The following is a 21,909-nucleotide window of genomic DNA, read 5'->3' as shown; positions in this document are numbered from 1 at the left end:
AGCAAGAGCACAGGCTCTTGAATCGGACATGAATTCCAATTTTGGCTCTGCAACTTAACATGTAGAAGCCTAGGTGTATTTGTTAATCTCTTTGAGCCTCAGTTTCCACATCTGTAACATGCAGATAGTGACATCTTGCCCTAAAAGGCTCGTGCATGAAATGTGATGACATCAGGCACGTCCCAGGACAGGACAGGCCCTCCAGGAATGGTCCCTCTCATTGGGTGTTTCTGGCAGCAGAGTAGGGTCTGTAGTTTTCACTCACCATTCCACTCCCGGGTCACGGTCTTCACTGTGAGCACTGACTCTGCTCCATCAGCTCGCCTCCTCGTGGTATAAAACTTTGGGTATATTTTAATCCCAGCAGAAGTGTTCCAGTATACCTCATCATAGTTACTCACATCGCTGATGCACTTTATGGAAAAGTTTTGTCCCTCAGAAACAGAAATTGGGTCCGGGGTTATTGTTAGGTTGGCTGAAAGAATGCAAACAAAACAGACAAAAGAAAAACCAACAACAGGCACAATGTTTAGTCTTTCTGGTGACATTGACATAGGAGTGAAATTACAGACAGAGACCGAAAGCGCAGGCCGCCCTCACTCTGCTCGTATCAATGTGGGACTGGTACCTTGCTGCTCCTGGGCTCTACTGGTTTCTATGCTGTTCCGGGTGGTGCTCTGAACTGTACTCATTTCCATCACATGACTTAGGAGCTCGTGCACTTCCCCATTGTGGCTGGAATTATCTCCTGATGATCAGCAGGGCAAAAGGTTGCAAACTTAAGAGTGTTGACTTAACCCATGTGTTCATGAGGAATTACTCAACAAAAATGTTAACCAGACCCTTACAAATGTAAGAGCTTACATGAACATCCGGCTGTGTTTGTCCCTGCTTCCCTCTTTCCACGCCTCTTCGAGCGTGTCACTGACATTTCAAAATGCCATTCACTTTGATCTTCTCTAGGTGAACAGCTTCATGCCTTGAGCCCACTGATGCCAGACTGCCTTTCCAATCAGTGTAAAATCTTACTCTTGGCCGCAATCAAAGGAAATCTGGACTTCCCATTGTTCCCTTTAGAAGCTGGGATCCTGACGTTCAGATACAGGCCTCAAGTTCCAAAAGCATGGACTGCTGTGTCCCTCCCACTGCCCTCACTGGCTGTAGAGATCTCGGGTAGAGATGCCTTTCTACTGTTTGGCGGCTTCTGAGAGTGGAAAGGTAGAGGCTCATGGAACCATGAATGTGTTCCTCTTGATCCTCAGGTGAGGTCCAAACTACCAGTCCAGTGGTTCTCCATGAAGTCTAACCATGTTTCTAAGACAGCCCGAACCCCGCATAATCAATACAACTCGGAGTCAAAACTAGAAGCGTATAACGGCTCCCACTCTAGGCAAATGAAGATTATTGCTCAAAAGATCCCCGAACTCATCCGTGGAGTAATGTTTTCAGATAAACATAGCCTTGATCTTTGTAACAAGATCTTATACTAAGTCATAAAAGCAGGAATTGTGAATAAGACTAATAAGTATTGTTCATAGGAGCCCTTTCCCCGAATTGTTTAAGGGGGTCTGATGATTTATCCAAGTAGTTTGGGTTTTGTTTGGTAAGATGGTGGAAAAACAAGTCTGACCGCCCCGTTTTTGCAGATAGGGGTGAAGTTGTCATGTTTTATTAGATGGGGAGGAGAAATGACACTTTTAAGAAGCCTAACTCAGTCAAAAGGCTAAAAACCACTCACGACAAGTATAAAATAACCACGAAGTATCAGAATTTTAAAGCTTTCTGCAGCCCCTCTCTAGAACAGGTGGAGTGGGAGAGAAGGATGCCAGAGCAGGTGAAGAGTAGCAGGCAGTGAGCCAGGCTACTGGCATTCAATGAGGGAGGATGGGATTATGAGGGGAAAGAGGGAAATTAGGGGCACTACCCTCATTAGAAATTGATTAAGTGATTAAGCAGAACTAATCTGAGCCTGAAGTTGTATTTCCAAGTCCACCTTCTGCCTTATCAGCACAATGCAGGACTTGGCCTTCCCTGCAGCCCCAGCCTCCTTCCTTTTAAAGACTTCATCTGAATTTCTTTGTTTTTTTTAAAAATATATAATTTGTTGTCAAGTTAGCTAACATGCAGTGTATACAGTGTGCTCTTGGTTTGGGGGATAGATTCCCATGACTCATGGCTTACGTACAACACCCAGTGCTTATCCCAACAAGTGCCCTCCTCAATGCCCAACCCCCATCTCCCCCTCTCCCCTGTCCCTCCCCATCAATCCTCCATTTATTCTCTGTATTTAAGAGTCTCTTATGCTTTGCCTCCCTCCCTCTGTGTTTGAAACTATTTTTTACCCCTTCCCCTCCCCCATGATCTCCCACTAAGTTTCTCAAATTCCACATATGCGAGAAAACAAGACTTCACCTGAATTTAAATGGTAGACAGGGAAATCCTCCCTGTCTTCCATTTGTGATTTACCCTAAACACACCCCTGCTACCAGGGAAGGCCCTGCCTTATTGCTCACAGATATTCCCAGGGGACTGGCAGCCTTTGGCTAGACGTGCAAACCCAAAGATCCTAGTGAAGGAGTCCTTACCCATGGAGGTGAACGTCACTTCTATGTTCTTACTGCCTCTGGCTCCATGCTCGCTGATGAACTCACACACGAAGATGACCTTCATTCCACCCAGCCTGCTTGGACACTGCATCCCGTGGGCCTTGAGGGTGTATCTGCTGCAGCTGGAATCTATGTCTGTTTCAGGGTTTCCTGCAGTGACATAAGCCATCACAGCTGGGTGACTCTTCGAGTTAGGAGCAAAGAGGCCAAATCAGTGACAAGGAGTTATTATTTAAGTCAGATTTCTTCTCTTTGGAGAAGGAGGATTCTTACGGTGGTTACCACTTACAAGCAGGGTCGTGGTGAGAAAGTCACCAGACTACTCTGTGCTTCAGTTACTCCAGATAAAAAATGGGGACAAATAGCAATACCTATGCTCCAGGACTGCAGTCGGGTCAAATGAGTTAATATACAAAATCACTCAGAACAGCCCCTGGTTGGGGCCTGTCCCTAGCAAACACCATCGATGGTCCCTGGAGTGAGAGAGAGAGAGAGAGAGGGAGAGGGAGAGAGAGAGAGAGAGCGAGCAAGAGCAAGGTGTTTGGATATGATTTCAACTGCAAGGAAAAAAGATGTCAGATTATTTAGACTATTATTATTGAAAGGAGAAAGAAACACACCTGGAGCATGTGACATTTGTCTCATCGGAGAAATATTTTATCTTAATGTGTTCCCTCTTATTAGCCTGTATGTTTCTGTGGAAACTGCAACTTCATGCTTTCTCAGGTTACCAGCTGTTTCCCCTTCAAAATACCTCCTCTTCCTGAAGCACCTGGGTGGCTCAGATGGTTAAGCGTCCGACTTTAGCTCAGGTCATGATCTCACGGTTTGTGGGTTCTAGCCCTGTGTCGGGCTCTGTGCTGATGGGTCAGAGCCTGCTTCGGATTCTGTGTCTCCTCTTTCTGCCCCTCCCCGGCTTGCAGGCTTGTTTTCTCTCTTTCTCTCTCTCAATTATAAATAAACATTTAAAAAAATACCTCCTCTTCCAAATTTTCCTTTCTGTTCCCAAGTTGCCACCCCCCACCCCAACCCCACTATCTTTACTTCTTGTTAATGGCTCCCTCCCTCTTCCCATCCATCTCCTACAGCCCTGCCTACCTCCACATCCTCATCAGGCTTCCTCAAATACTTCCAAATCTTCCAACAATCAAAGAAAGGATAAGCCTTCTGATCAGCTCTGACATAAATGCATCTTTTCCGGCCTTGGTGGGATGATCACTGATGTTTGAAATACTCTGATTAATACGTAACCAGCTTTCTCCCCCAGTCCCCAAAAGGTTTGGAACTCCAAATCGATCTCCATCTTCACCCACTTGATTGGATTAGCTCCAAGCTCGGAGGCACAGGCATCAGCCCTAAGGCTCACTTCTCCACTTGTGCTTTGAAAACCCACTTCTTCCAACTCTTTCAGGACCTCATTCCGTCCTTTGTCCCCTCCCTTGTGACTTGAATTTTCCCTCCTGTTCTTTTACATCAACCATCAGATCTATGCAAGCCTTTCCTTCCGAAAACAATCCTTCCCCAATCTGAAAGCTTCTGTAGCCACCACTGCATTTCCTTCCCCTCTTCCTACCATGGTGGGTCCACATGTACCATCTGTAGTCTTTCACTGACAACTTCCATCAGACCAATGCAATTTGCCTTCTTCCCCCTAAACTCTGCCTTAGATGTTCCTTTAAGACCAAATGTGATGTCCTCTCTCCCATATCCAATAGCTACCCAGAAGCAGCATCCCATTCTGCAGGCCACCTTCTCCGTGACTTGGCTTACTCGATTCCATAGGTCTCTCCTGCTTCTTTTCTCCTCACCTCTTCTTCTCAGTCTCCTTCCCAGGCTGCTTTCCTTCTGTCCTCTTTTCAAATAACTATGTTCCCTCTCCCCAGGCATTCTGATAGTCACACTTTCCTTATCTTTTCTCCACTGTCTCACTGGGCAAGCTCATTCACACCCACGGCTCCTATTTTAGATTCTATATGTGGATGGTTCCTGACTCTATCTGTAAGAGAAACATTCTTGTTGGAAACTCTAGAAACAGATTCCCAAGCATTGATTTCACATCTTAGGTAACCTCCAGCTCAACACATTCAGTTAAGAATCAACCTTTCTTCTCCCTGTTCAAAACCTTCACATTTTCTGTTTCTTCTCTTGCCATTGGTGGCTCCCAGAATTAAAAGTCTTAAAGCCATATTTAATTACTTGCATTTCGTCACATTCCGCTCCCACTCAGTTGTAAAAATCTTCTGGCTTATTCCTCTGAAACATCTCAGAACTGTCTTACATACTCCAAACCATGGTCACTTGCCCAGGCCCCATTTTCTGTTATCTGCCAATTACATCCAATTATAACTGGATCTCTAGTTTAAGTTATTTGCCCCTTTAATCTATTGGCTATGCTACCTTAAAATTGTTTTTCTTTTTTAAAATTATTTTAATGTTTATTTATCTTTGAGAGAGAGATAGATCACAAGTAGGGGAGGGGTAGAGAGAGAGGGAGACACAGAATCTGAAGTAGATTCCAGGCTCTGAGCTGTCAGCACAGAACTTGACACAGGGCTCGAACTCACCAACTGTGAGATCATGACCTGAGCGAAAGTCAGATGCCTAACCAACTGAACCACCCAGCAGCCCCCAAAATTATTTTTCTCTAAAGTTCAGCTCTGATCAGCTGACTTCTCTCCTCTTAACCTTTAAATCTTACCATTGTGTACAAAATAAGAAAGATTCTCCTTTGGATGGTATGCGTATTTATTCAGGGTATGATATCAATCTGCCTCTATACTTTTTATCTCATTTTATACCTTTCTCTTAAAAAATACACAATGTCCTAAGCTTATAACATGCCCTATGGCTTCATGCCTAGATGGCTGTGTTCACACTGGGAACATTCTCCTTCCTTCTTCCTCCCGTTGAAGCTTAATTATCTTTCGAGGCCCAGCTCTACCATTAAACTGATGTGCTGGTCAAGGAAATTTCAGGATGGATATATAAGGACATGTACACAAATAATTAATATACACAGTAGAGAGCTTTCATAAAAGGGAAGTAACTAAATTTCAGAGGCTGAAGGAGGGGAGTTTCTTTGGGAGACTAAGGAGGATTTCAGGGAAGTAGGGAGGTTTGCTCTAGGCCTTGAAGGACAGAAATGGTGGCTCGAGTGTTCTTGGGGGCAGCTGTAGGTGTGAATCAGTACTCCTTTGAGAATGGAGATTGTGGTGTTCCAGTAGCCTGCTTCAGGAGCTAGCTTGGTGGGGAGTGGAAGGGCCATAAGCTATGTGGACTCTGAGCCCCTAATCCCATTCATAACTCAAGTGGCTCCACTATGACCTTCTCTGCATATGGTTCTCAACCAGAGGTGATTTTCAGCTTTCAGGGGACATCTGGCATCGTTCAGAGACAGTTTTTATTGTTACAATTGGGGGAGCTACTGGTATCTAGTAAGTAGAGGCCACGGATGCTGATAAACACCCTACAATGCACAGAAGAGCGCCCTTCAGCAAAGAATTATCCTGCCTCGAATGTCACTAGTGCTGAGGTTGAGACTTCCTGCATCACACAACCCTACAAGATTTTCCTTAAAGAAAGATTCTACAGTTAAATCAGAAAACCACTGCCATAAACAAAAAGCCCGGAGGCAGCTGCTTGCTATTCAGGGGATGGGGAGGGCAGGGGGGATACCGTGTTCTGTGAGGCTGACACACGTAGGTACAGAAAGAGCGGAGATAAGGCTCCAAAGAAATGGCAAACCCAGAAAACACAAGTAGGGCCTCTGACTGGCAGCATTTACATTGTGTTTCATCCACTATCCCGGGCTCTGCCCTTCAGGGTCCTGCTCGGAAGGCACAGAATGCAGATAATAAGTTGGTGCTGGGTTTTCTGGAGAAGAGACGGCATGCTATTACTTAGCTTCTCAAGGCTAGCTGCTATCCACCAAAGTTTTCCCACCACACTGCGGAAGAGTGAGGCCTGGATTTTAGAGGTATCATCATGATCAGACAACAGGTCTTGGGGCAGACGCAGTGTATTCAACTCCATTTTAAATATTTACATTTATCATCTTGGTTTTTCTCCTCACAAAAGTTTTGTGAAAATGGGTAGCATTATCACTGTTTAATAGATGAAAGTGGGATCAGTGAGGTGACCCGACTTAAGAAGGCACATGACAGAGAGGGGACTGCAGCTTTTCAGGACTAGGTATTGTCTTCCTGGAGAGCATGGGTCATAAGGATTTATCCAGAACAGAAGACTTGACTCAAGTTCTTTCTTTTCTTTGTATTCAATTCTCTGGGCATTCCCACAAGTAGAGGAATCACTATTTAAAACCATATTTGTTGGGGCGCCTGGGTGGCTCAGTTGGTTAAGTGTCCGACTTCGGCTCAGGTCATACTCTCATGGTTTGTGGGTTTGAGCCCGGCATCGGGCTCTGTGTGGACAGCTAGCTCAGAGACTGGAGCCTGTTTCAGATTCTATGTCTCCCTCTCTCTCTGCCCCTTCCCTGGTCATACTCTGTCTCTTTCTCTCAAAAATAAATAAACATTAAAAATTTTTTTTAAAAAAAATCGGATTTGTCCATGGCATCATTAGGATCACACAGAGAAAGACCGAGGAGGAGAAAGAGCAGTTGGTGAGACGAGGCATCCCTTGTTATTGTTGGGGAGACATGGAGCAGCACACAGACAGCCTCAGTTTCTCGTGTGTAAAATGAGGAACTGGACTAAAGACCTGGTCCTCACTCCCCTCTGCCCAACAAAAATTCCTGCAAAATTCAAGAAAATATGCCTCTGCCTGGAGCCCAAACCCGGAGATACTGACATGATTGTTCTAGGGTTGAGCCCTGACAGCTGGTCTTTTTAATAAACACCCAGGGTGATCCCATGTGCTGAGGAATGGAGAGCATTGCCACTCTACGGAGGTCTCGCCTCAGACCTGGAAGCCAGCCTGCCTCTAGTGGCACTTCATGAAGTGACTCCAGCCTCCCTTCTTTCTCTCTTGTTTTTGCCCTGTTTGGGTGCAAAAACAAACAAAAACAAAAACAAAAACAAAAACAAAACATGACCAAAGATAAAATCCATGCGGGATGGCATGCAAGCACACAAAATAATACATGCTTAAATGTTTCAGCGGGGCAATCAGGAAGAAAAGACACACGAAAGGGGACTGTGGAGTTTGAAGTCGTTCTTTCTAATGTCACCTAATGTCTGCCAGCCAAGAGAGAGCTGGCGCCCTCTTACAAAAATTCAATTGTTTTCTGAATACTCCACATGAATGTGGGCCACTGGATATGGTAGGTAGGGCCACAAAGAAGTTTATGAACTCATTTGGGAATGGCTCTCTCTTGTGGGCAAGGAGGGAATTAAGGCTCCATTTTTTTTTTAATGTTTATTTTTGAGAGAAAGAGAGAGAGACAGAGAGAGACAGAGAGTGAGTGGGGGAGGGGCAGAGAGAGGGAGACACAGAATCAGAACAGGCTCCAGGCTCTGAGCTGTCAGCACAGAGCCCGACACGGGGCTCGATCTCACAAACTACGAGATCATGACTGTGCCATCGAGGCCCCCCACGGCTCCATTATTTTTTATCATCACACCAAATAAGAGCTACCATGAGACTACAAAGTCTGTTGTTCATTACTTCCCCCAGCTTGTCAGTCCATTTCCATGCAGGCCAAGCTAGTACTATACACAGGCAGACTTAGATGCTGCACTAATAATGATAACTGTGAGTACCTCTACTATTACTAGCGGTAGTAGCAGTATTGATACTATCACTTCTGTGCCATTACCATTTATATCATTAGCTGCTGCCTGATGAGTTGAAAAACTCCAAAAAGCCCACTGCATTCTAAAAAGACTGCCTTCTTAATGCTAGAAATTCTACCATGCTGATGACTTCCTTTCTATCTTATCCCTCGTGCTTTGAAAATGAAATGCATCTGTTTCTGGAAATGCATTCAGTTCCATATGCTTCGGAGTGAATTATTTTGCTTGATTGTTTCCTACTGACCCTGAAAAATGGGTGCTAAAGACTTCGTGGAATTTGGAGAAAGAGAGGGAACTTCAGGGATGGTGGGGTGGAGGGAGAAGGCAAGATGCTGAGGGCAGAGGCCAAGTTCATCAGAGCAGTGACAGTACAGGTCTCCAGGTGGCCAGCCCCGTGGCAGGAAAGCCATTGTTCTGGGCCGGCTCACCAGCACTGGGTATTAGGAATGTCTGAAGAGGTGGTGGCCACAGAGAGGTCCCTGAGCATCTGCACTGCAGACTTCCTGCTTCCTCTGCCAGAGGGTAACGTTCTTCACCTCTCAGAGCTGAATGCTTATTAAGTCAGTACCAAGGGAACTTTGCAAGGTCTTTTTCCCATCTGGCAGTTCCTCCAGGTTGCCTACACCTCCCCTTCCTGAACAATCAAGGAAGTGACTAAATGTATCATGTGTCAACATTTTCAGCAGTTACCAGATGCCTTTCCCATTCTTGGGAGTATCTAAAGTAAAATACAAATGGGACAGGTGAAATGTGCTTCGCAAATAGATGTGCTCAGGAAAAGGCGCATGGAAATTCATCATCATTTTATTTTTTTTTTTATGACTTAACACAGTCTGGTAGCAAAGGTTTTGTAAAATAGAGCCTTACCCCTCTGAAACCACATTTTACTTTAATGGGTTTTTTTAGTTTAGAAAGGAACACGTAAAATTGTCATTTCTTAAGGGAAGGATTGGATCTTGTTATGTGAAGTTTCTAGATAAAAAAACAATCTTCTGCTTCAGAACAAACTCTGTCAGATCAGCCTACTGCAGCATTGGCTCATCATCAAGCATGGGAAAAATAGTTTTGCCAAGGCAAACACTGGTCTTGTGAAATAAGACCTGAGGTGAGTCTTTTTCTTTCTTTCTTTTCTTTTTTCCTATTGTGACAACCTTGAATTAGTTAATGTAGACCTCAATTTCCTTATTTGCAAAGTGGAGGCAAAAAAATGCCAGCTTCAAGTGTGTGATCAAGGTTAAATACGATTAAAAGTGATAATATATTCCTCAAATTGGTTAATCATATACTGTTATACAAAACAGGGTCAGTATTGCTTTTTTAATTTGTTATTATTGTTATCATTCATCAGTGTAAACTGGAGGGTGGAGAACTTCCAGTAATACTTCAGATATAAGAGGAAGCCAAGCGGGATCAGAAATGGACATGAACAATGGAGAGACAAACAGGTCTACACAGAGAGATTAAAAAAACAGAGACACAGAATTAGGTAATACGGAAGAATAGGAATACAGAGGTGGGGACATGAGTAGGACAGACACCAGGAAAAGAGACACAGAATAGAGAAATTTCAAGTCAGCCTCCAAAGCAAAGCCAATGACCTCATCCTTAGCTCTTTGTTGAAGATGAAGAAGAGAGGAAGGTGGGGCAAGCTTTTCTATAGGCGGGAGATCCTATGGTTGGAAGTTATCAGGTCTTCTTTGCCAGGATCTTGTCTACAACCCAAGCATGGCATTTACATGCATGTATTTTTGGAATGTTGTTCTAGAGTAGCTAAGCTGGAGCTGGCATTAAGCCTAGTACTTTTTCATAGTCTGAAGTTTGGGAAAAAACAGCCATCTGACATTTCCTCTTCTACCCCGTGCATCTCCCATTTTTACTTGGCCAAAAGGCAAAACTGTATATGCAAAAGGACATCTAACATTCTTACCTGGAATGTTTATTTTCCCCTCCTGCTTCCATTCTATCATGCTCCAATTAACATTAATCTCACTGCAGCAGTTCAAAGATACAGGATTGTTATCGCACTTCACCTTCATTTCTTCAGTTGCCAAAATTCGGATGGGTATAACATCCATTTTTTTTCTGGACTCATATTCAAAAATATCTAATGTCAGCTTGCAAATATATTCACCTGCATAGAACATACAAATGCATTTTTTATTGCCACGTGTATGTATTTCCTTAGAAGGATGATAGCCTCGTCTCGTGTGTCATGACAGTATTTCATGAAACATCATTTTCAAAAGCATCCGAGACTTGCTCTAAACAACCCTAAAGACCCATTCAGGAAGTGTAGAAGGTCAGTGCAGGTTATTTCTCACGCCAAAAGTTAATGCCTAGAGAGATGTTCTAAGGAAGCAGCAGAAATCTCAGTCTTTGCTAGTAAGAAAAAAGTGTGTGGGGATGGAAGAGGTAGAAAGGAGAGTCAGAAGACTGGATGATTTGGCCATTCTATTTCACTCAGTGGCAAAATCAGAATCAATAAAGATGGAACAGGACCCATGTGTCTGCAACCCAACTTCTCAGTCAGAGAAAAAGAGAAGCCCCCCTGTTCACATCTGGGTTTCGACAGGGTTATTAAATTCTAGAATGTCAGGTTTAAAACTTGTGCTTCTGTTGTTTTTGGGAAAGGAGAGATTACAATGGAATGCAGGAAAACTGGGCCTGGGATGATGGAGTGTGATGGTCCTGACGAGGGTGTAGTTTCACAGGTCTATACATATGCCAAGACTTGTTAAACTGTACACTTGGAGTATGTACAGCTTATTATATGTCAATTCTGTCTCAAGAAAGCTCTTTAAAACTTTTTAAAAATTAAAAACAAAAGTCAGCTTTTTATCTCCATTTCCAACTCCTAAGCCCTTGGTAAATGTAGAAATCTGTTTTTGTCTCTAAGGCTCTATTTGCTTACTCATATGCCAGGGGATTCATTTAAAAAAATTTTTTTAATTTTTTTTTTATTTATTTCTGAGAGAGAGAGAGAGAGAGCGAGCAGTGGAGGGTCAGAACCTGAAGCAGGCTCCAGGCTCTGAGCTGTCAGCACAGAGCCCGATGCGGGGCTTGAACCCACGAACTGTGAGATCATGACCTGAGCCGAAGTCAGCTGAGCCACCCAGGCACCCCTTAGGGGATTCGTTTTTAATTTTGAAAAGTTGAACTTGGTGACTTCTTTTCAAAGAGGGAAACACCATATACACATTCCATGGCTTGTTTCTTTGTGAACTCTTTGTTCCCATCCCCGCACCGGTTATTGGATGGAAGCCCACCTGAGTCCCCCTGAGTGACGTTGTAAATGGTGAGGTGTGATATCGAGGTCATGTTGTTGAGCACAAAGGTGTAAATTGAGAATCTGCTGCCGTTCTGGATGTCGGAGTGCCTTTCAACATGGTGCCAGGACACGTTAGATGACAAAACTTCAGTTTCACACATCAGCATTACCGTATCCCCTTCAAAAGTGATTTCTGGTACAATGGTGAACTTAGTTTCATCTGGAAACCCAAAGAAATGGTATTAAGATCCTGAAGCAAATGAATGTAATAGATGCTATCCACCAGGGGCCACCACCACATGGGTCCATGGTGCTGTCTAGAATGAGGCAACACACCCTCCTCATTCCATGCCCATATTGCTGGTGTCCGAGGCCCAAAGTCTTACCACCCGCCAGATACGAGGGACATGGCTTCCATTTTGGAGTCTGCACAATGGTAGTAATGGGAAGGGTAGTAAGAGCCCGCAATGGTAGTAATGGGAATTTCAAAGCTATTTTCAATATTTCAAATAGTCTGGTGGAACATTGCTCGTTTGCTTCTAAAAAAGCCACGGCAGCTAATTTAAGCTTCACATTTCTTTGCTACTGACTCAATAATATCGACAGTTTCCTGCTGACAACAAATACCCCACACCACTGAAAGTTCTGTCCTATGTCTGTGATGAATTACAACAGGAAAAAATAATTTCTTATAATAGTCTGTAATTAAGAATTTTTGAAGACTTAATACCCACAGGCCCTTAAGAAGGAGAGCTTTTTAGACATACAGGTCCAGATTTGAATTCTGGTTCTGTGCAACTCCCTGTGGAGCCCTAGGGAATTCACTTCGCCTCTCTGAGCTGCAGCTCCCTTGTCTGGGAAACAGGAGGTGATTTGGGGGAATGATACCTATTATTGTTTTCATAGTAAAATTCCGGAGAACCACAGCATTAAGTTATTTCAGAGATAGAAATAAAACACAACGTTTGCTATTTTTGTGGGTGTGTTTTACGGTTGTCTTTTGCTCACACAACATGTAGTTTATTCCAATTCCACGTGTTGAGGGAATCAGAACAGCTAGATAAAGAAGCTGTCTGAGACCTCTTTTCCATGGGCTTCGTGCTCAGGCCAGACCCTCTCCATATTGTAAACATGAGACCAAAACACCATAAAATTAATTTGGGGAGCTATGATGTTCAGGTCAAAATATCAAGGTATGTAAATAATTCTTATTTCTCTTTTAGGCTCCTGAATAAAGTAAGATTTTAAAATGTCACATTTAACTCTTAAGAAGCAAGGCCTTCTGTGAATATTTAATGTAGTGAATTGAATCTGAAGTCATAGAAACTTATGTTACTTACTATGTGCTCTTGAGCATATTATTTACCTTTTATCAGCTTCCATTGCCTCATCTATAACATGGAGACAATGTACCTATCTCACAAGATATATGAAGACAAAATATGTGTAACACACTGAGCTTAACACAGGAAAGATACATTAACAATGTCTCTCTTCATTATCATTGTTACCAATAATAATGATTCGTCAGACCGCCAGTAGAATGTGGTTATGTGGAATGGACCATAAATTTATTGGCAGCGATTAAAGAAAGGAGCATTCTGGTTAAGTGATCCTGCTAATTAACCAAACTTTAATTCTATTGAGGATTAATATACCACCAAATAAATGGAAATGTTATGAACATTGCCCTCTGCCCTTTGTAGTTCATAAAGATGTAAAATAAGCTCCTGACACTAACTCATTCATTCAGCTCTTTTTCTTTCTGGTTCTCTTCCTCTCCTCTGCCCCCAAATATAACTATAAGTTAAAAAAAAAATCCATTCACTTGACCTTTTGGATATTTATATTCTAGGTAAATACCACCAACACTATGGAAAGCAGGCTGATGTCTGAGCTCTCCCATGGAATTGCACGTGACATCAGTTTGTTTCTGGGTCTGAGTCTGTACATATCCCAGAATCATTCTGGTCTTCGAAGGTGGACGGACATGGGTATAGACCCCCTGTAGAAACGGGGTCAAGTGCCATTCACAATGGCTTCATTGCTCTTTGGAAGAATCAGCCACAAACTCCAAATGCTTTTGTAAACTGTACTGTCAGCACCATGTTTCTAGACCGACAGTCAGCCACTAATCAGGAAACCTCGTTTAAATGGCTGACTAACCTCAACACAACTGAAATTTGGAGGAAAGAGTAATCATAACCAAAGCTTACCTATGCTAGAGACTGATACTCTCCTATGCCGTCAGAAATATAAATATAGGGACTTTTTCAGGGCAAAACGTGTGGGTTGGGGGGGTGCTGGGGGTCAGGAAGGGGTGACATTGTGGCCTTTACTTTTCCAGTTTTCACCTGTGGTGTTGCCACCTTATTGCTTCTGAATTATTATTTTTTTCTCCTTGCTTAAGTTGTAGCACTTTCTTACCACAGTGTATAGCTCTTTTAATATTTTGATTTTAAAAATGATCTGGCATCTAAAACACCAGTGAATATAAAGATGAGCAGTATAAATCTGTTGTGAGGACAGCCTAACCCCTGCGGAGGTGTGCCCTGTCTCCCAGATGTTCCCTCAACAGCCGTTCAGAGTCCTCCCCGAACGGACACAGCGTTGTTCCGAAGAGGCATGGCATTTACTCCGAAACTACTCACCGGAATTATCTAGAACATCTGCCTGCAAATTCTTGCCTGCCGAATCTCTGCCCAGCTGGCTCTCCTTACTGTTTCCCAAGTGACAATAGGTCCACCCACCTAATAACACACCAGAACACAACTCTTTACGCCTTTGTAAAATGCAGGAGAGCATCTAAAAATCCCAGGATCTTTTACCACTGCTCTATGAGATCCAAAGCAGGGGTTCTCAAACTTGCCCAAACATCTGAATCACTTGAAGGGCTTGTTGAAACATGGATGGCCCTGGTTGGTTGGGGTGGCCCTAGGAATGTGTATTTCTAACAAGTTCCCAGGGGCTGCTGCTGCTGCTGCTCTGGGGGCCACATTTCCAGAACTTCTCTAAAATAACAGTATCAATTGTTTAATATCAGTGCATTGCATGAACATCCCAACACCACTCTAATGTTAGTTTTTGAATGTTTTGGGACTTTTTTTTTTTTTTTTTTTTGAGAACGAGAGACTGGGGGAGGAGCAAAGAGAGTGAGAGTAAGAGAATCCCAAGCAGGCTCCATGCTGTCAGTGCAGAGCCCAACCCGGGGCTCGATCGCATGAACCAGGAGATCATGACCTGAGCCTAAATCAAGAGTCAGCTGTTTAATCGACTGAGCCACACAGGCGACCCAGGTGATTTGGGACTTCTGATTAAAAAAATAAATAAATAAATAACTCTATCAACCCAGATGGCTCTGGGACACTCTTGTAAAATCTCCCCCCCCCCCAACAACCCTCCCCCAACTGCAGTGACATCAGCCTGGCTGGGATGCTCTGCACGGTGCCTCAGACAGGAAGCCTCTGTGCCAGGAACCAGAGAGTCTCTCTCCATGGAGGACACTGCAATGTAACTTCCTAGTGTTAAGCATAATGATAAACATCATTACTACCTCTAAATAGAATCCATGTATAGGAAAAACAAGGAGATGTCCTACTTACTGCTAGTAACTACTTGAAAGGAATTGTAATCCATTTTGTAAGTCTGATTAAGGTTCTGCATTACTTGATCATTTGCTTTGTGCATTAACGTAGGTGACGGTCTTGTAGTCTTGACCTCATATGTCACAACCACGCTTCCGGGCCTGGATGGAGACGACTCAGTTCAGTAAGGCAGGAACTGACCTGGAAGAGTCTAGATCCTTATGGTTTATTTACATGGGAAAACCAAATGGCAAGAACACCTTGGGTACTTTTTATCCTTAAAGGTTCACTCAAGTCAACCTTCTTTCAAGTTCCAGTTGAAAGCCTGAGACACACAAATGTCTGTGGACATTTGGAACAGCTGGCCAGGAATGAGCCAAGGGGATCATAGCCCCCCTTCCACAGTTGGTCATGGGTTCTCAGCCACCATGCAGAGACTGCTGTCACAGAGCCATGCTGGCCCAAGGTTACCAGATATGCTGAATGTCAAATGAGGCCAGAACCTGAGTGTTTCTGTGAACCTTCTTCCTTCTTGAAATGGGCCTCTGTTTGAAACACTGTACAAACCTGTACAGAGCTGTGTGGTGCTCAACTCCAGGGGGCGCCATTTACACAGCAGCATGCAGCTCTGCGCTTGTGGCTGGCTGGATAACTTTTCTTGAATAAAGGCGTCACGGATGACATTATTTCATTTTTGTATTTTGGAACTCCCTAGTCTGTGGACTTATCTGTTTGCAAAGCTCCTGCAGGCACTGAATAAACACAGGTCTGCTCACTTTCCATTTAAGCAGGTATATCCAGGAGGAGCGAGTTTCTGTTTTCAGAATTGCCCGCCTCTCCGAGCCCTAGCAATCTAGCATTGTCTTCACCTCTACCAAACTGCTCTAAGTGATGCCCCTCTAATGGGCTTTTTCTCCTTCACTAACGTAGTGGTCTCTGTCATTGGGTAGAAATCACCCGATTACAGCTTCTTACCTGAACCCTGTCACAGTCACCAATTTGAAGCCTGGTAAAATACTGTAACCCTTCCAGAACTGGAAAACAAAGTAAGACAAGTGTCATGTATCAAGGTCCAATGAGAGATAAGTCAAAAGGTTGAAAGCAGAAGAAAAAGCACGCATTCTTTATCACCCCAGGTAAAACTTTGACCTGTGTATTTTGTTAGTGCTAACATTGGCAGATCTTTGAAGAAGTAATTCCTATCAGCCTATGTCAGGTTGGGTTCTCCAAGAAGCAAACACCAGGTTGAATGTGCAAAGAATTTTAGTTGGGGAAATGCCTCACAAAGAAAATGAGGAGGTTTCTCTGAATTCCAAACCCTAGGAGATTCATTTTGATTCAAGTCACATTTACAAGTAAATGCAAAATATGCAAAGCACTCTGGGTGCAAAGCGCTGTGCCGAGTACCTGGATTGGTAGGATTCAAAGATTAATATGCAACTGTGTCTTTCCTCAAACGTATAGAATTGAGTGTGCAGCATGTGAGGAAGATTCTCGTGCTGTGGCAGAACTATTACATGCCAGATAATGAAAATCCGATGTCCAAGAGCTCTTCAGCCCTTCATCATGACACCCACAGAAAATGAAAATCATTTATGTGGTTTACAAGTAAAGTAGAGGCTGCTCCTGGCCTGAAGCAGGGGCATGGCTGCCCAGAGAGTTAAGGGGAGTCATTATCTCAGCTCACGTGTGATAATTTATACCATACCAACTGGGAAGCTCTATTCCAAATGAGTTCATTCAAGCAAAGCATTTAGGTTCAGATGAATTAATACAATGTAAAGCACTTAGAATAGCGTCGGGCACTCAGTTAATACTCAGGGAATATTCTCTGTTTTTATATGAGTAAAGTTAAATCTGTTTTAAGTGAGAATGCCTCGTGACTGCTGATGTGGAATGGTTTGAAACCCTCGGTGCCAGCCTTGGGCTGGTATACTCAAAACCCGTTAGGGGTTCATCCATGCAGTGTGTGAAGACAAACAGAAATGGACCAGCAGGAGCTTCTAGACCAGGTTCGTGGGCCTCTGAATTGGAGTCAGTGAACTGATGCCTCCAAATTCTACCCTGTGAAGATGGTCTACCTATAGGTCAAGGTGATGTCAAATCATGCCCTGAACACTATTTCATTTGAGCACTCCTTAATTCATCATCCCAGATGTATGGGAATAATTTTGATGTCCACATTCATAAATTCTGACAGATCCAAGCAAATTATCCTTTGTAAATACAACAGGTTCAGTTCAGCCCAAGGAGCTTGTTGGTTCTTGGGGCCAAAGCCTACCGCTGTTTCCAAGTCAGTCTTGTACGACCTATAGAGAGCAGAGGAAGAGTTCTTGAGGTCTTCTTGAAAGCCCACATTGAGTCTGACTGACATTCTTAGGGTAACATCTGCTGAGAAGAAAAAAAAAAAAAAACACAGGGCAATATTGCAAAATCTCATGTTAGCATTTGAATACACACAGGGAAGAGAACATTTGCTTGAGTTGATATCAAATAGTCACTCAACAAACAACACTTAATGAAGAGTTACTTACCTCCTTGGAGCTGGCAAAAAGGTCCCTTGGGAGGGAGTCCTTTAAGGCAATTGCAACAATGCCCTGCAGGGGAGCCATCATGCTCTTGACAAATGAGATTGTGGAGGCACCTTTCCTGAGGCCACCTATAGCCTGTCTCACAGGAGCACCAGATTTCATTTCCAGTAGGTCTGCAGACTGTCATTAACCAGAACAGTGAGGCAAGAGAAGGTGGTCACCATCCTTACATTTATATAGACTGTAAGTATTTATACTTGTAGAAAATCCTAACTTGACTCCATATTGCCTTGGGGAAGTTCAACAGTACTACACGAGTTCATGTGATTCTCATATGCATCACCATGCTATTAGGTATGGCCGTCTAAAAGATGATCACTCTGACTATCTCAGCAGATGCCTACAATGATGTGATAGACAGCTTCCTGGACATAAAGCATGTGGCAGCCAGCTTCCAGGACAGCCCTTGACCACCCCTGTTTCTGAGCATTAACACCCTTTTGTCACTCCTTCTCGTATCATACTAGACTTGGTCTGTGTGACTAACAGAATATGGCCGAAATGATGATACATCACTTCTGAGATTAGGATACAAGACACTGTGGCTTCCTTCTGTGATGTCTGTCTGTCTGTCTGTCTCTCTCTTTCTTATCACTTGCTCTGGGGGGAAGCCAGCTGCCATGCATGAGGACATGTCATGGAGAGGCCAACATGGTCAGGAACAAGTCTCCAGTCAACAGCTAGTGAGGAGCTGAGTCCTGCCAACAGCCACACGCGTGGGCTTCAAAGAGGATTTTCCAGCTGCAGTTGAGCCTTCAAAGGACTCCTACTCTGGCTGAAAGCTTGACTACAAGCTCCTAAGAGGCCTTGAGCCAGAGCTACCCAGCTAAGCTCCTCCTGAATTCTTGGCCCTCAGAAGCTGTATGATACAACAAATGTTTGTTGTTTTAAGATGCTAAGTTGTGGGCTAATTGTTAAGTAGCAACAGGTAACAAACATAGAAGACAAATAAAACTGTGCCTTTTACATTTCTAGTCGAATGTAAACAAACCAAATATTTTCTAATCCCATCGAGGACGTTGGAAAATGCTCTGAAAACAGAGTGCTTTGAATTTATTTCTAAAACTCGATCAAAGTCATATCACAGGGAGCTGTCTATTCTAAGAGTGACTACCCAAAAGAAAGCCATCAAATCACTGTTCCTGAAATAGGAGAGGTGCCCAAGCTCTAGTGAATCCGTGGACACTGATACAGTCCTTTGCTTCGGCATAGGTGGGAAGGGCATCCGGAGAGAGCTAAGAAGCAGCCATTTCTGGTTCAGTTTGCTTATGTCAAGACTAAAAAATTGGATTGGGGTGCTTGGTGGCTCAGTGGGTGACATGGGTGGCTCCACACTCAGGAGCACACTAAGACTCTCTCTCTTTCTCTCTGCCTCTCTCCCACATTCACATGCTCTCTCTCTGTCTCTCTCTTTAAAAAGAAAGGAATAAAAGCTGGAATGCATAGACTGATACTGATGAACTATTTGAAATACAAGAATTCAAAAATGTTTGAAAGACAAGAATTTTATTCTTGCTTCCATTTTAGAATCATAAAATCCATCCACATTATTTAGGACAAGGGGGAGTCCCATATCATAGCAGGTGATGGTGCCTGAGAAACAGGACAGCTAGCCCAACCTCAGAAGGGAGGCAGTGACCAGAAAATCCAATCGCACAGCCTGTGGTTTCTATATTATGTCTTGCTTCCAAATCTGGGTGTGTACCTCATTCCTATTTCCTGACCTATGATGCTAAAATGAAGGGAACTTGCTCCTTATTGATGCCTGAACCAGTCCTTGCTGTACCCACTGACTACCCAGAGGGATGGGACCAAGTAGTTTGTTGTGAAGGACCTGGCAGTATCTCAGGACCATTTTGTGTCAACCAATACACAAACCACCAAGCAAACATTTGGCTATCATTTCAGATAAGGAAATTGGCCATAGACTTTGCCAATAGGGGCTTCATTCTGGAAGGCCGTGAAGTCATAAAATCACACATTAGGCCTTTTTGAGTCATGTCACTTGCCTACTACGTACAATTTGCTGTAATAGAAAGGAGCTCGGACAGCCTTTCTCCTGATATCCCCAACCCTCCATTCTAAAGCAATGGGTCTTTGACTCACCTGTTGTCACCTCAATGCTTAAAATGGTGGTGGCTTGGTCAGTGCTGTTCCCTTGAATTGGGAAACTGAGGCTGTTCAAGTAAGCTTTGATAGGCTCCAAGAAGGAGGCATTTTCAAAACTGATCTCAACATCAACGGTGTACTCTCCAGCTGCAGCAGTGCTTGAGGCTACTGAAAGGAAAGCACAGCAAGCTGTGAGACTTCACTATAGGTGGCAGAGGGGGAGCATGGCAGACGGTTCCAGATTTCAAGGCAAAAACAGGATGTGGATGCTGGCACATCAGCCTGCAGGAGTTTCTTTTTTTTCTTTTTAAAATTTTTAATGTTTTATTTATTTCTTAGAGAGAGAGAGAGAGACAGAGAGACAGTGTGAGCAAGGGAGGGTCAGAGAGAGAGGGAGATACAGAATCTGAAACAGGCTCCAGGCTCTGAGCTGGCTGTCAGCACAGAGCCTGACACAGGGCTCGAACCCACAAACCATGAGATTGTGACCTGAGCTGAAGTCAGACGCTTAACCGACTGAGCCACCGAGGAGCCCCAGGAATTTCTAGTGAACCTTTTCAGAGAAAAAGAAGTTTATCAACTCACCACCACCAAACACCCCCATCATGGTGCTCCTTGTCCATGACTTTACCATTTAAAGAAGGAAGGTAGCTGATCTTTCTGGTCTAAATGTAGTGGTATCTAGCCATTTGAGAGATTCACAGGCTAAGCTCAGGACTTGTCCTTCCTCTCCATTCCCCCACCTTCCTTGGTGTCCAAGGTCAAAAATTGCTGTGTTGACCCTGGACTGGAGGGAATAAGAATAGAAGCAGGGAGATCTAGCAGGGGGCCCTTGGGTCCTGACTCAGAGGAATGAGTCCACATGTTTCTAACACCATTCAATTGACATGCGTGTATTTTGAGATCTGAACTAAGCATGGCTTGAAGACCTCCAGAAAAAGTCATCCTGTTAATTCTCTTTGCTCTTAGCCTATGCATGCAGCATGGGCTCTTAGTGCTTACTGTGTGTCTGTGGTGCCCAGAACATGATAGGTACTCAATGAAAGTAACATTTGCATATTAGAATGTAAAATAAAAGATATCTCCAGCTCTTCATCGCCTTCCCAAATTGTCTCTGGGCTGATCGACTGTCTGGCATCCGGGATGCATTTGCTATCCAACACATACCACCACAGGCAAGCCAGACAATATACATACTGGAATGTTCTTTCATAATTTCCTGTATTACATCATGTCTGGTTCACTAGGTGTAAGCTTCTCAAGGGCAGGAACTGTTTCTTTCACTTCTCATGGCTTTACTCCATCTGGCATGGAGCTCACCACAAAATAAATATGTGCCCAATCAGCTCTTATTAAAATTTTGGCCCTCTAAGAGAGCCACACATTCACCTCCCCATCACTGCCAGAATCTGGCTCATTCTTGGCTGAAATATAGAAGAGGAGCAGAAGCCAAGGACTAGTTTCATAGCTAATGATGAACCCTCAAAGATTAAGAGAATTTTTTACACAGATGCATTGAGAAGATAAGTTGTGGCTTATTTTATCTTGTCAGTCAAATAAGGAAAATGTTAGAGAGTACCTGCAAAACTATTACTTTAGAGTTTAAGTAAAATCTGGAAGCATGATGTATATTTTGCCAAAAAAAAAAAAAAATAAATTCTACGTCTGTTTTCTAAAAAGGCAAAAGATTTTCCCATAATATTGCCAGGTTTGTTTAAAATTTCCCAAGGAATATTGACGTAAAGCACTAAAAGAGAGTTAAGTTCCTTATGGGAAACTCCAATAAACAAGTTTTTATTGCTGAAAGCTGTAATATTTGTAAACTGATAGTTACAAACCATGCCTTAGAAGGTTGATTTTAAAATCCCTCACTAAATTCTACTACTAAAACTAACACTACACTACATGTAGTGTACTTAATTTTATTAATTTTATTTAATTTGAATTTAAATAAAACTGGGGCGTCTGGGTGGCTCAGTCGGTTAAGTGTCTGACTTC

At 43.3% G+C, this 21,909-nt stretch overlaps 1 protein-coding gene across 7 annotated transcripts in view; it reads right to left on the bottom strand.

The window, feature by feature from the left end:
- ADGRF5 (adhesion G protein-coupled receptor F5) overlaps positions 1–21,909 on the bottom strand; it is a 102,888-nt gene that overhangs the window by 16,892 nt on the left and 64,087 nt on the right. For 3 of the 7 annotated variants that reach the window (XM_039231147.1, XM_039231142.1, XM_039231143.1), the window contains exons 4-13: positions 19,909–20,079; positions 17,746–17,922; positions 17,493–17,602; positions 16,187–16,245; positions 15,230–15,372; positions 11,626–11,847; positions 10,287–10,490; positions 2,586–2,756; positions 629–748; positions 266–475 (exon numbers count right to left, since the gene is read on the bottom strand). In XM_039231147.1, the coding sequence (XP_039087078.1) occupies positions 266–475; positions 629–748; positions 2,586–2,756; positions 10,287–10,490; positions 11,626–11,847; positions 15,230–15,372; positions 16,187–16,245; positions 17,493–17,602; positions 17,746–17,922; positions 19,909–20,079 (1,587 nt within the window). The remainder of the gene's footprint in view (positions 1–265; positions 476–628; positions 749–2,585; positions 2,757–10,286; positions 10,491–11,625; positions 11,848–15,229; positions 15,373–16,186; positions 16,246–17,492; positions 17,603–17,745; positions 17,923–19,908; positions 20,080–21,909) is intronic. The other 4 variants (XM_039231146.1, XM_039231145.1, XM_039231148.1 and 1 more) reach the window with 4 other exon arrangements.

The sequence above is a fragment of the Hyaena hyaena genome, unplaced genomic scaffold (genome assembly GCF_003009895.1).
Source record: "Hyaena hyaena isolate Hyena2069 unplaced genomic scaffold, ASM300989v1 scaffold_55, whole genome shotgun sequence".
Taxonomy (NCBI): Eukaryota; Metazoa; Chordata; class Mammalia; order Carnivora; family Hyaenidae; genus Hyaena; species Hyaena hyaena.
This window is presented reverse-complemented; position numbering and strand designations above follow the sequence as displayed.